Source organism: Mustela erminea, chromosome 4, assembly GCF_009829155.1.
Source record: "Mustela erminea isolate mMusErm1 chromosome 4, mMusErm1.Pri, whole genome shotgun sequence".
In the NCBI taxonomy this organism is placed as follows: Eukaryota; Metazoa; Chordata; class Mammalia; order Carnivora; family Mustelidae; genus Mustela; species Mustela erminea.
Window position 1 is genome coordinate 45,992,536 of NC_045617.1, and position 15,328 is coordinate 46,007,863.

At 37.5% G+C, this 15,328-nt stretch overlaps 1 protein-coding gene across 12 annotated transcripts in view; it reads left to right on the plus strand.

Annotated features, from left to right (window-relative positions):
• Positions 1 to 15,328, plus strand: part of SNAP91 (synaptosome associated protein 91) — a 144,287-nt gene that overhangs the window by 120,218 nt on the left and 8,741 nt on the right. For all 12 annotated transcript variants that reach the window (XM_032339157.1, XM_032339155.1, XM_032339156.1 and 9 more), the window contains 2 exons: positions 2,043 to 2,073; positions 2,956 to 3,067. In XM_032339157.1, the coding sequence (XP_032195048.1) occupies positions 2,043 to 2,073; positions 2,956 to 3,067 (143 nt within the window). The remainder of the gene's footprint in view (positions 1 to 2,042; positions 2,074 to 2,955; positions 3,068 to 15,328) is intronic.

Consider the following 15,328-nt stretch of genomic DNA (forward strand, 5'->3'; position numbering starts at 1 on the left):
TAAATAAAAAAGCATAACCTTGGAAGACTCACGCTTACTGATTTCAAAACTTACTACAAAGCTGTAGTCATTAAGCAGTACTGCTGCACAGGATAGGGTATATACCTCAATGGAATAGAATGACAGTCTAGAAATAAACTTAAGTATCTGTGCTCAATTGATTGTCAGTGAAGGTGCCAAGACAGTTCAATACGAAAAGTTTTCTTTTCAACTAATGGTGCTGGGCCAGCTGGATACCCACATGCAAAAGGATAGAGTTAGATACCTTGCCTTCTCCAAAATAATTAATTAATTCACATTGGATGAGAACTAAATGTAGGAGCCAAAACTATTAAACTCTAAGAAGAAAATGTATTAGTAAATAAATCTTCATGACCTTGGATTGGGTAATATTCTTAGATATGACACCAAAAGCACAAGCCGTGATAGATAAAAATAGATAAATAGAACCACATTAAAATTAAAAACTTTTGTGCTACAAATGACACTATCCAGAAAGTGAAAAATAACCTACAGAATGGGAGAAGGTATTTGTAGAACATATATCTGATAAGGAACTTATACCCAGAATAAATAAAGAACTCTTACAACTCAATCATGAAAAAACAACCCAAATTTAAAATGGTCGCATGATTTAAATGGGCATTTCTGCAAAGAATATAGACATGCGGCCAATATGCACATGAAAAGATGCTCCACACCAGTCTTCTGGGAAATGCATATCCAAACCATGTGAGATGCCACTTCTCACCCTGGAGGATGGCTGTCATTAGAAAAGACAATAACCAATGTTGATGAGAATGTCTCTAACACCGCGGATGGCGGATGAAAATGTGACTGTGGAAAGCAGTTTGGCAGTTTCTCCAAATGTGAAATAGACTTACCCGTAGGCAGAGAGTGCACCACGGGACTAGCCTAGAACGCTTTTCCCCCACGCCTCTGCCCAGCTTCATGCAAATCTCAACCTTCTCCATGAGGCCTTCCCTGAGCACGTGTTTAATGCTGCCTATCCCTCACCATCCTACGGACCAGATCCCGGGCACCCTGGGCTTTCTTTGCTTTTTCCCATGGGCTTTCCTAACACCTTCTAGGGTCCTATATAATTTATTATTTTATTGTTTTAAAATAAACTATTAGAATAGAAATTTCTATTAGAATACAAATTTCTCCAGAGCCGGGATCTTTGTTTTCTTCACTAATATATCCCAAGTGCTTAGAACAGTGCCTGACATCTGTAGAGACTCAATCAATATTTGCTGAAGTAGTAAAGGAATTGAGATTAGAGTAGCATGGATAAGCCAGTTGTGTCAGGAGTCCCCAAGACCACCTTCACTCAGAGGATGCAGCACATGGGTGTCCTCCCAGCTAAGACCTACTAGAGCAGCATGGTGAGAGGATATGCAGCTGGGTCATCAGGGAAAAAGACAAAGCCAAGCTCAGAAGTATCCACATGCTGACTTCCTTATGCTCTCCCCTTCCCATGAGGGCAAAAGCATAAGAAAATGCGGCAACACACATGATGTTTCTGCCCACGGAAGCCCTATAGAGACCACACCCAGGGGTTTTACTGGATGCTAATCAGGTACTCCGCCTGACATGGCCCCAAATTTCAGTCTTGTAGAAGGAAAGCAGGTGTACAGCACAAACCACAGGGTTTGTACAAGCAGTTTAGACACTGTAAAACCACCCGTATCATTAGGAAAAGTGTTCTCTCGGTATAGAGAACAGTTTACTGAGCTGGGTCCCGGAGGCCAGGCACACAGGCCTTTCTAAGAGAACAGTCTTGAGCCTGCTCTGTTTCCTCTTTCCTGGACACCAGTTGACATTAAAATGTGATCCTTAAGTATAACGTGAAGTAAAAGAAAATGTTAGATTTCTGAACATGTTTCCTAACATAGTTTCTCCTTTGTAAAATTGAATACAGTCATTCTTAGGCAAAATATGGACTTTTTCTAGACCTCTGAATCTTTGATCTTTTAAATGTCATATCATTTAAGCTGAGTATAGAGGTTTAAATTCTGTTTTCTTTTATCCTTTTATAGATCTTGGAATTTCTGGTACCACATCCAAAAAGTAAGTGTTTTTGAAATTACCTGGTTTTCTTGTGACCGTGTATTTATATTTATTTAAGACTGTTAACCTCATTGAAGCAATAACTCACTCTCGGGCTAGGTAATTTCAAAATTGGTTTTTATTATATTCTGGATTTTTGTTTTTGTTGTTATTCTGCTGGAACCTCCAAACTGTTGGCTCTACAATGAAAAGAGACAACAATCTATTTCAGTCTCCAAGATTGCCACTAAATTATAGCTAGAAATACTTGGGAATTATGGTTTGAGTGCTTTAATAGCTTTAAATTCTAGAATCATTACACTATTCCTAGCTAACACTGGTTTTAAAAGTTCTCTCATGGAGGATCAATTTTAAGGAGGATAATAAGAATGATAAACAATGTGTCCTTTCTTTAGATGCGTTTTCCAACGTTTCTAAAATTGGGATTAGGTGTATCTTACAGTTCACTATAAGGCAGGTTATAGTCGTGATGTAGTTGTGTGAAACCTTCCAATGAGCCCTCTCAGATCTAGAAGTGCCATCATGTATGAAACAAAATACAGGTATTTGACAGGGTCTAGATAACAGTTTTTACAAATATACTTATTTGGAATTTTTTATAACCAGTGAGGAATTCAGTTGAATTTTGTGACACATTCTTCTATTGAAAGTGATAGGAAATTCCTGTTACCATTGAGATCCAAACTCTAAATGATTTTTTTTAATCAAATGCTTTTATGCTTTCTTAGATATATGATAAGACTCCTTTATAGTTTTTAACCTGTTCTCTCAACAACTCAAATGAACTGCTTCTAACTCCAAATTAATCTAATGAGCCATACACACTCTTTTCTGATTAGTGTGTTTTAATACTTCTGTGTGTTTTCGCATGCTTGATTTTAGGGGAGATCTTCAGTGGAATGCAGGAGAGAAAAAGTTGACTGGTGGAGCCAACTGGCAGCCGAAGGTCGCCCCCGCAACTTGGTCAGCAGGCGTCCCACCAAGTGCACCTTTGGTACGTAGCCACTGGAGGCCGGGGTGGTGCTGATAGTTTGCCACTTTTCTAGTGTGTAGGACCAAGTGCACTTTGTTTAATTTTGCTACTGATACTGTATTTTTTTTTTAAAGATTTTATTTATTTGTCAGAGAGAGAGAGGGAGAACGCGAGCACAGGCAGACAGAATGGCAGGCAGAGGCAGAGGGAGAAGCAGGCTCCCTGCCGAGCAAGGAGCCCCATGTGGGACTCGATCCCAGGACGCTGGGATCACGACCTAAGCCAAAGGCAGCTGCTTAACCAACTGAGCCACCCAGGCGTCCCTGATACTGTATTTTTTCACCCATGTAGAAGGAACCTAATCCGAGGCAATATTTATCAAAATGCAACTTGCATTGACTTTCTGTTTAATAAAGATTGTAACCTATTTTTTATTTTCATTATTTCAAAATAGTATTTATGCTTCTTTAGATATTAGTTCTATATTTGCACAGTTATGGAAACAACTTTACAAAAGCCTTAAACATAATTGATTATTATCTATATTTTTATCTCATTTCTTGCCTAAGTTACCTAATTGTCTTAATAAGTAAGATTTTTTTTTCATAACCAGAAAGATGAGGCAGTTTTCTATTGTGTAAGTAGACTTTCATTTTAAAACTCTATTATAAATTCCGCTCACCATTTTTTTACATTGAAACTACCAACACCATCTTTCCTATAGAATTTAAATAGATTTCATTTTTGTGTACTGAATCTCAATACCATCATTCAGTCTGTGAAAGAGCATATTACTGGAAATAAAGACTAATTATTTTGTGAGATTTGCAACCACAAAAAGGACATTTCCAGGGTAGGAAAACTTACTGTTTTTCTGTATATGCTCCATTTTTAAGCAAAAACAATGCTAGTCACTGTTCAGGCTTATTCGTAATTTCACCCTGGCTTACTCCCTGAACCTGTCTAACTCACAGTCTTCTCTAAGGCTTTCTGGATGCCATCTCTCCTTATTGCCAGAATTAGTTCCTAACCATCACCCACCAACCCCAGCCAAACAAACATGCATGGAAGTGAATTAATATAAATTAGAATATAAACACTTTAGATGCCATTAAAAATAATCATACTCGGGCTCCTGGGTGGCTCAGTGGGTTAAAGCCTCTGCCTTTGGCTCAGGTCATGGTCCCAGGGTCTTGGGATCGAGGCCCGCATCTGGCTCTCTGCTCGGCAGGGAGCCTGCTTCCCTTCCTCTCTCTCTGCCTGCCTCTGTGCCTGCCTACTTGTGATCTCTGTCAAATAAATAAATAAATAATCTTAGCAAAATAATAATAATCATACTCCTTAAATTTAAATACTTGAATTTTAGGATTTAAAACGTTTTCTTTTAAATAACTTGATAAATAGTAATGTTTTATATATAAACAGTTTTATTACAGTTTTATAAATAAAAATAAGTTTAAACCAATGGGAAAAAGATCTTTGGAACTAAAATTTACCACTAAACAATACAAATAGTATTAATCAAATTATAATTTATATCACAGTTTCTATAAGAGAAAACATTTTAGGCTCAGTCTTGAGTTCTCACAACCTCTTGTCTCCCCACCCAATCCCATGGTTGTTAGTTAGAAAGAAGGTAATTTAAGGACTAATATTCTCTGCCTTTGGTGAGTTCAAAGTCCAAAAGATCTTAATTTTAAAGCATAATTTCTAAAAAACAGCAATGAGAAAACTGCCTATTGTGTCTAGGTATTTATCTCTTTAAATATTTCTCTGCATTGTCTTAAAACAGTGTTTAAGAGGACCATATTTAGCTGTAAAATAAAGAGTTCCATTTTAATTTTACAAAGGATACTTAGTAAAAAAAACTGAGAGCCTGACGTGAAGGTGAAAAGGAAAACAAAAAAGAAAATTTCAAGTAGAATCCACACAACTGGTGATCATTGTGAATGATGCCAGAAGACAGTGGTTGTCCAGGTTTCTTTATTGGGCAGTTCACTGAACAATGCGGCCATTTAACCAGGAAGCAGACAAGGGAGCACTACTCTACTCACTCTGCCCCTCTGAATTAGTTTCAAAATACAGGTGAAAATTCAAAATACAGGTCAAAATTCAGTGGGGTGGAATCCAGAGCCGATGACGAAGAAAGAATTCTTCAGACGTCTTTGGTGCAATGTGGTGGTTTATTAAAGCACAGGAACAAGTACCCACAGGCAGAAAAAGAGTTGCTGCACTGGGGTTGTGAGGGGTGGCAGGTTATATACTATAGGGCTGGCGAAGGTGAGGAAAAAGGGAGGTTTCAAAAGAACTTTCATATGCTAAAGAGGACCTACAAGATACCCAAGGCCTTGAGGCCTCCTCATTGTCAACGTTTTTCCCTCTAGCAAGGTATTAATTTTAAGATAGTTGGGAGATTCCTAAAGAATGTCACAAATGTCCCACCCAGGAGTGGGGGTGGGGGAAGGTTGCAGAGTGTCAGCCTTTTGCTTTGTCCTCAGCCAGCCTTCTGTTCCCTCATGGCCTCCTCCCTCTCTCTTTCTCTCTCTCTCAAAAAACAACAGAAAAAAAATAGTGTTAAGTTGGAGAGCTTATTTAGTCTACACATTTCCTGCATCCAGCCTTTAACCATACAATGTTGGGAATTCATCAAATACTTAACAGCTGTTTTGCTTCTTCAAGACAACAAAGCCACTAATTGTCTGATTGGCAGGCACCATCACTAAGAATGAGATTAATATTCTCATTGTTTTTTAAAACTCCAAAACTCCTTATTTTTTATTTATGAAGCAGAAGACTTTGAGTTGTTTGTAATTAAACTCCGAAAAGTAATAGACAGTACGCTTTAGCATAAAGAATCCACAACAGCTGTGCAAAGAGAAACTAGAACAACAGAAATAATTTATCAGGAGGGCAGAGTTACTATACTTCTGTTTCTTTTGTTTATTTTCCTTGACATTTTAGGCAACAAGATGAAAGTCAAATGCAGAGTTATTTTACCTTTATGAAGATAAACTCTTAGATGCAGCCTGTGTAAATTCCCTGCCCTTTATCCCATTTACTGCGCAGCTCTTTAACAAAGCTCTGGCTTTGCTTTTACTGAAGAAATTATTCTGACTTAATTATGTAGGAAGGCCTCTGGCTTCTTCCCTCCAGTTCTTTCTTTCATAAAAGGTCTCTTCCACTTTCCTATTCCTTAAAAAATGTTTGAGTCTCTTTTTCTAAGAATATTCAAGAAAAAGAAGAGAAATGACTGGAAAAAAAAAAACAAACTTATGCCTCAGAAGCAGCAAAGCAGCGTTTCCATATTTCCTGGTAGTCTGTAGACATCTCCTTTCAAGTAGGAGATGAAAGGGCAGATGTAGGGCTAACCGTCCTTCTGCTGCCTTTTAAAGTTTGTACTGGTAGACAAGAGCTGAGGTTCCTCTTCCCAGTTTGTTTCAAATTCTCCTCAGTTGCTGCTTGGAGGTTCAGCTCTAGAATTTGCCAGAGCACAGAATTGGAGTTAGATCTGAGCATCGTAACAGGACTTGAACCCTTGAGATACATCTGCTGGCAGGGCTCTGTCATCATGGCCATCAAGAGCCCTGTGTCTTGGTGGCTACTTCTTCCTGTTTTCCAGTGCACAGGAGACCTCTTAAGTTTTCATCAAACGGGGAAGATGCTTGCAATTCAGAAATAAATGCATTTGGCAAGAGACCACAGAATCCACAGTTCTTTCCCTAAAAACACTAATATTTATATGCCTATGGTTGAAACATTCAGTTGAACATTGAAAAAGAAAATAAAAATAACCTGAGGAGTAAATTTAGAGTTAATCTATGTAAGCACAATAGCAAACTTAGACTATCTTTAAATTATTTGGCCCATTTATTTGCTCGGGAATTTCCAGTAAGTTCATTTTATTTTGATAACTAATAAAAACCTTTTTTCTTTCATAGGATGAAGTTTTAATGATAACAGTTCTGATAAATAATACAATATCACTGTATGATACAATCTTGGTAAGGGACAGGATTCTGGGTCTGGTGAATGCCACCTAACATGTTGAAATGGTGAATAAAGAGTGACTCTGAAAATACAATACCTATAGTGTAGGGGAGGAAAAATGACTTCCCCTCTAACTTTCTGAATTCTTGGCTGAGACTCCTGTAATAAAAGACCAGTTAGCAAGAGAAAAGCAGAAGTTTATTAACATGTATACCTCACGTATAGGGGCTACCCAGGAAAAAATGAGTAATTCCCCAAGGTAGCCTGTGCCACTGGCTTCAACACCATCTGCTGCTGAAGACAAAAGCAAGCAAGCTGTTGGGTGGCCAGGCTGGGGAGAAATTACCAGGAAAGTCGGGGTAATCTGAAGGTAAGATTTGTTGTGTAGATTTCAAGCAGTGTCTTGTCTATTGATAAGATCTTCTGTGATCTAGTCGACCTTCTCTTCCTGGTACAGTTGGAGAGACCTTGACAGACAGATGGACATTTCCTTTGTAATGTAAATGTCCCTTACAGAAGTTCTGTACTCGACTCTGTTTTCAGAACTTCGACTGCATCTGCTGCTTCTCAAGTATTGCAGTATTTTCTTTTTTTTTTTAATTTTTTGAGATAAAATTTACAAAAACCCTAAATTCGCCATCTTCACAATTTTAAAGTGTACAGGTTAGTGATTTTTCAGTATATTTGCAATATTGTAAAACCATCACTATTATCTAATTCCACAGTATCTCCATCACCCCAAAAAGAAACACAGCCCCTTTTCAATTTCCTCCTCTCCCTCTCCCCTGGCACCTAATAATTTACTCCATTCCTATAAATCTGTCTATTCTGGGTATTTCCATATCAGCGGACTCCTATAGTATGGAGGGTTTTGTGCCTGGCTTCTTTCACTTAGCACAAGGTTTTCAAGGTTATCCATGTTGTAGCAGGTATCAGTACTTTCATGCCTTTTTATGGCTCAGTAACCCATGGTTTGGATAGACCACATTCATCAACTGATGGGCATTTGTGTCATTTCCACCTTTTGGCTAGTAAGAAAAATACTTCTTTATTTGTATAAAAGGTTGTGTGTGAACGTATGTCCTCAGTTCTCTTGGGCATATACCTAAGAATGGAATTGCTGGTTCATGAGTAACCCTCCATTGAGCTTTTTGAGGAAATGCCAAACCTTCCTACAGCCACTTCCTTTTACATTCCCACCAGCAATATGTAAGGTTTCATTTAGGTCTTGATATGCGTTTCCTTAATGACAAATGATGTTGAGCACTTTTTCATGAGCTTCTTGGCCATTAGTACCTTTTTTTTTTTAGAAATGTCTTCATATCCTTTGCACATTTTATGATTGGGTTGTCTTCTTATTGTTGAGTTCTAAGAGATCTTTTTGTACTCTGGATACTCGATACTTATTAAATATATGATTCACAAATATTTTCTCGCATTCTATGAGTTGTCTTTTTATTTTCTTGACAGTGTCCTTTGATAAATATAATAAACCTTGATAAACTCTAGCTTACCTATTTCTGTTTTTATTCCTTGGGCTCTTGGTGTTATATTTAAGAAACCGTTACCTAGGGGCACCTGGGTGGCTCAGTGGGTTAAGCCGCTGCCTTCGGCTCGGGTCATGATCTCAGGGTCCTGGGATCGAGTCCCGCATCGGGCTCTCTGCTCAGTGGGGAGCCTGCTTCCCTCCCTCTCTCTCTCTGCCTGCCTCTCTGCCTACTTGTGATCTTTCTCTGTCAAATAAATAAATAAAATCTTAAAAAAAAAAAATTACCTAATCCACAGTCTTGAAGATTTACACTTATGTTTTTTCCTAAGAGTTGTATAGTTTTATCTCTTACATTAGCCCTTTCACTATTTTAGACTCATTTTCATATATGATGTGACATAGTGTCCATATTCATTATTTTGCGTGTGGAAATCCAATTTTCCGAAAAAAACTTATTTAAAAAAAATGTTCTTCATTTATTAGTTTTGGCATCCTTGTCAAAAATCAGTTGACCATAGATGTATGGATTTATTTCCAGACTCTCTGTTCTCTTGTATTGATTTATATGTCTGTCCTTATGCCAGTACCTACATCACTGTTCCGATGTAGCTTTCTAGTAAATTTTGAATGCAGGAAGTGTAAGTCCTCCAAATTTGTTCTTCTTTTTCAAGATGGTTTTGGCTATTCTGGATCTCTTGCCTTTCCGTATAAACTTTAGGTTCCAATTGTCCATTTTTCCAAAAGAAGCAATTGAAATTTTGATAGGGGTTGCACTAAATCTATAAAGCAACTAAGAAAAATTGCCATCTTACTCTTAAATTGTCTGATCTTTGGACACAGGATGTCTGTTTATCTAAGTTGCTTTTTATTTCAACAGTGCTTTAACAAATTGTCTAACAATGTTTCAACAAGTCTTGTCCTTTTTTAAAAAGTTTATTTGTATATTTGTTTTTAGTAATTTCTGTACCCAATGTGGGGCTTAAACTCCCAACTCTTTGACATCAAGAGTTGTAAACTCTTCCAACTTAGCCAGCCAGATGCCCCAAGTCTTGTATTTCTTTTCTTAATTTTATTTCTAAGTATTTTATCTTTAGCACTACTGTAAATGAATTGCCTTTGTATTTTTTAATTGTTCATTGATAGTGGACAGTGAACTGAGTTTTTTATATTGATGTTATATCATGCAACTTTGCTGAACTTATTTATTAGTTCTGGTGGTTTCTTTTGTATTTAAATTCCTATGGATTTTCTATATATAAGGTGATGTCATCTACAAGTAGAGATTGTTTAATTTCTTTTTTTCTTTCTTGATGCTGTTTCTTTCTTTCTTACCTGATTGCCACAACTAGAACTTCCAGTACATCTTTGTCGTCTTAAGGAGAAAGCTTTTAGTCATTCACTGTTAAGTATGATGATAGCCTAGCATTCTTTGCAGATGCCTCTGTTGAAGTTGAGGAATTTCCCTTATAATATTAGTTTGTTGAGTGATGTTTGTCTTTTTGCTTGTTTTGTCATGAAAGAGTGTTGGATTTTGTCAAATGCTTTTTCTGCCTCTCGTAACATGATTATGTAGGGTTTTTTCCTTACATTCTGTTAATATGATGTATTACTTTGATTGAGCAAACCTTACATTTCTGGGATAAATCTCACTTGCTCATGGTATATAATTCTTTTAGTATATGTTGGATTTGGTATGCTAGTATTTTGTCAAGAATTTTTGCATCAGGGTTCATAAAGGATATTGGTCTGTAGTCTTCTTCTAATCTCCTTATCTAGCTTTGATGTCAGGGCAATACTGCCATCAAAGAATAATTAGAAAGTGTTCTCCCAGTTTTTTTTTCTTCTTTTCTGTATGCTTGAGAAGGATTGATATTAATTCTTCATTTTACATTTAATGGGATTCACCAGTGAAGCCATCTGGTTCTGGGCTTTTCTGTGGTGGAATTTTTTTATTGTTGACTATATTGCCTGTGCTGCACTTTTTTTTATAACTAGAATTTTATACTTCCTGATCCCCTTCATCTATTTTGCTCATCCCCATTTACCTCCCCTCTGGCAACTACCAGTTAGACATATGTAAGAATCTGTGTTTTTGTTTATTTATTTGTTTTTATTTTTTTTTTAAGATTTTATTTATTTACTTGAGAGAGAGAGAGAGTGAGAGACAGAGCATGAGAGGGGAGAGAGTCAGAGGGAGAAGCAGACTCCCTGCTGAGCAGGGAGCACGATGGGACTTGATCCTGGGACTCCAGGATCATGACCTGAGCCAAAGGCAGTCACTCAACCAACCGAGACACCCTGGTGCCCCTTTGGTTTGTTTTTAGATTCCACATTTAAGTGAAATCATATGGTATTTGTCTTTCTCGGTCTGATTTATTTCACTTAGCAGATACCCTCGAGGTCCATCCATGTTGTCACAGATGGCAAAATCTTTCTTCTTTATGGCTGAGTAATATTCCATTTCATATATATTCCACATCTTCTTTCCAAGATTTTATTTATTTATTTGACAGAGATTACAAGTAGGCAGAGAGGCAGGCAGAGAGAGGGGAGGAGAGAGCAGGTTCCCCGCTGAGCAGAGAGCCCGATGTGGGGCTCGATCCCTGGACCCTGGAATCATGTCCTGAGTTGAAGGCAGAGGCTTAACCCACTGAGCCACCCAGGTGCCCCCATCTTATGTTGTTCCATATCTTAGCTATTATAAATAATACTGTAATAAACATAGGGGTGCGTGTATCTTTTTGAATGACTGTTTTCATTTTCTTGGGTAAATAGTGGAATCACTGCATCATATGATTTTTTTAAAGATTTTATTTATTCTTTTGACTCATATGATATTTCTACTTTTAATTTTCTGAGGAACCCCCATACTGTTTTTCACAGTGGTTGCACCCATTTACATTCCCACCAACAGCATGTGAGGATTCCCTTTTCTCCACATCCTCACCAACACTTGTTATCTCTTGTCTTTCTTATATTAGCCATTCTGACAGGTATCAGGTGACAAGTCATTATGGTTTTAATTTGAATTTTTCTGGTAGTAAATGATGTCAAGCATCTTTTCCTGTGTCCACCGTCTATAGGTCTTCTTTGGTAAAATGTCTATTCAGGTCCTTTGCCCGTTTTTTTAATCAGATTGGGGTTTTGGCTGTTGAATTATGTACGTTCTTTACATATTTTGTATTAAGCCCTCATTGGATATGTTATTTGCAAATATCTTCTCTCATTCACTGGGTTACCTTTTTGTTTTGTTGATTTTGATTTGATATCCTTTGCTGTGTAAAAGGTTTTTGTTTTGATGTAGTCTTAAGTTTATTTTTGCTTTTGTTTCTCTTGCCTAAATAGACATATCCATAAATATGTTTCTAAGGCCAATATCCAAGAGATTGCACCTATGCTTTCTTTTAGGAGTTTTATGGTCTCAGGTCTCACATTTAGGTCATTAGTCCATTTGCATTTATTTTTGCAAATGATATAGGACAGTGGTCCAGTTTCATTCTTTTGCCTGTAGCTGTCCAGTTTTCCCAACACCATTTATTGAAAACACTGTCTTTTCCCCCATTGTATATTCTTGCCTCCTTTGTCATAAATGAATTGACCACATCAGCATGGGTTTATTTCTGGGCTCTCTATTCTGTTCCATTGATATGTGTTTATCTGTTTTTGTGCAGGGCCATACTGTTGGTATGGAATTATGAAATCTGGAATTATGGTACTTCCAGACTTGTTCTTATTTCTCAAGATTGCTTTGCATATTTGAGGTCTTTTGTAGTTCCATACAAATTTTAGTGTTATGTGCTCTAGTTCTGTGAAAAATACTATTAGTTGTTTGTTTGTTTGTTTGTTTGTTTGTTTTAATAGGAATTGCATTGAATCTGTAGATGGGTTTGAGTATTATGGACATTTTAATAATATTAGTCCTTCCAATCCATGAGCAAGGTCTGTTTATATCATCTTCAATTTCTTTCATCAATTTTATTGTTTTCAGAGTATAGATCTTTCACTTTCTTGGTTAAATTTATTCCTAGGTATGCTGTTCTTTCTGGTGTAGTTGTTTTCTTAACTTCTCTTTCTGCTACTTCATTATTAGTTTAGAGAAATGCAGCAGATCTCTGTATATTGTTTGTATCCTGTGACTTTGCCGAATTCTCTTATCAGTTCTAATGGTGTTTTGGTGGGGTCTTTAGGGTTTTCTATATATAGTGCAATTGGTGAGAGTTTTTCTGCAAATGGTGAGAGTTTTGCTTCTCCCTTACCAATCTGAACACCTTTTATTTCTTTTTCTTGTCTGGTTGCTGCAGCTAGGATATTCAGTACTATGTTCAATAAAAGTGGTGAGAGTGGACATTCTTGTCTTATTCCTGATCTTAGAGAAAAAGTCTTCAGTTTTTCACCATTTAGTATGATGTTAGCTATGGGTTTTTCATATATGGCCTTTATTATTTATATGTATATATGTATATGATGTATATTACCTCTAACTTTGTTGAGAGCTTTTATCATTAACAGATACTGTATTTTATCAAATGCTTTTTCTACAGCTATTGAAATTATCATATGGTTCAGGCCTTTTTTGATTGCTGATGGAAGTTTTTTGATTTCTGACATAGTCTTTTTCTTTATATCCATTTAGATTTGTTATGACTTCTTCAATTAGTTTTTATTGTCTCTGTTCCCATATTTATTATTTCCTTCTTCTCCTTACTTTGGGGTTAGTTTCTTTTTTTCTAATTCCTCAATATGGAAATTGAGGTCATTGATTTCAGATCTTTCTCCTGCATCTGGGCTGTATGTTCTCGTTTCTTTGTATGCCTCAGAATTTTTCGTTGAAACCTAGATATTATCATGTGGCAACTCTAGAAATCAGATTCTGTCTCTTCCCCACAGGTTTGTTGTGGTTACTTTTTCGTAGTTGTTGTTTGTTTTGTTGTTTTATTGTTGTTGAGTGACCACTCTGAACTAATTCTATAGTGTCTGTTCTTTATTATGTGTGACTATTAAAGCCTCTGCTCCTTGAGCTAAGGGGTCGGCTAAGGATGAGATAGCTATTACTGAAATTCCTTGAATAAGAATATCTCCCAGTCTTTGTAGAGAGGGGCTTTGAGTTGGGTCATGTCTGCAGAGTCAACCAGGCAGTTTGCGGCTCTGCCTTAGTGATCAGAATCACTGGTTGCTTGCTCAAAGCCTCAAGGTCAGCTGGAGGCCTTCTCGTTGCTTTCCTGAGCACGCATGCAACCCTGGGACCTGTGCATGAGCTTCCGAACTCCCAGGAGTAGGTCTGCACTTTTTACATCCTTAATCCCCTAAACATCTCCTTTTCCAGACTTCCTCCAAGCTTTTTGTTTAGTCTACTATTTGCCCTGTTATCGTTGCTTCAGACAGCAACAACTAAAACATTTGCCTGTAAATGTTTTCCACAACAACTTTAGCATTAGGTACATTCCCAGTTTGGTGAGACAAAGACAAGCCTTTTGAGCCAGTCTTTCCAGGGAGCCACCCAGAGGAGACAAAATAAATAAATATATTCTGCTCCCTCTGGTACTATTACTGAGAATGTAAGCTGTTATTTTCAAGACTACAGCTGAGCTGGAGAACAGTGGATGAAACAAGGGTAAGTTAAGATGCCACAAAGCTCACTCTTCTTGCCAACATCCAGCTGATTTTCTTGAATAAGTACTTTCCTGGTTGCTGCAAGCTTTTAGTTAGCTTTGAGTTCTAAAATAGTTGATTCTCATAGTTGTTGCCTGTTTTTCCACTGACTTAACAGATTGGGGAGAGTTTCAGAGTTCCTTACTTTACCATTTTTGCTGACATCACTACAGTATTTTCTTTTTTTCATTAAGATTTTGCTTTAATGATTAAGTTTAAGGAATTGCAGTAGGGTTAGTTTTGGGGTTTTTTTTAAAGGTTTTATTTATTTATTTGTCAGAAAAAGAGAGCTTATAAGCAGGGAGAGTGGCAGGCAGTGGATAGAGGGAGAAGCAGGCTCCCACTGAGCAGAGAGCCCAATGTGGGACTCGATCCCAAGACCCTGGGATCATGAGCTGAGCAGAAGGCAGATAGATGCTTAACTGACTGTGCCAAACAAGCATCCAGGGTTAGTTTTCTAAACATAAGGGAAATATTCGGAGGCCTTGTTGTATGACTGAAAACTATAAAACCTGTACCTGAAATGGGATATTTGTGCTTTTTATGTGTAGTCTTCTAAATGCTTCCTAAAACTTAGAATTAATTTTGACCCTTGTGCAAATGTACAGCAGTCAAAAAGTCAGAGAAAAATATAACAGAAGAAGAGAATCTAAAAATGTGGAGAAGGAGGGGTGCAAGGGGCACCTGGGTGGCTCAGTTGTTTGAGTGTCCAACTCCTGATTTCAGCTCAGGCTATGGTTGTAGGATCAAGCCCCATGGTGCTGGGCATGGAGCCTGCTTAAGATTCTCTCTCCTTCTCCCTCTGCCTTTCCCCAACTCGTAAAACACACACACACACCCACACTAAAAATGGGAGGCAAATGGAAACCAAACATTGATAGATGAAGGAAGGCACATTCTTCATATGTCTACCCCAGTGTCTATAGGAGCATATAACGAGAGGAAAAGACAAGCTTGGAGAAATTTGACTCATTTACAGTGAGGGTAGAGGAGAAGCTTATAAGGAGGTAGAGAGGAAGCCCAGTGCTTTCAGTAGGCTGCAAGCCAGGGAGCTAGTGACAGCACCACAGCTATGAACATCCGGTTAGCAACCTTGTTCATATCACTGGCATGGTGCTGGAGCCATTTTTTAAAATTTAAAACTGAAATATGGTATT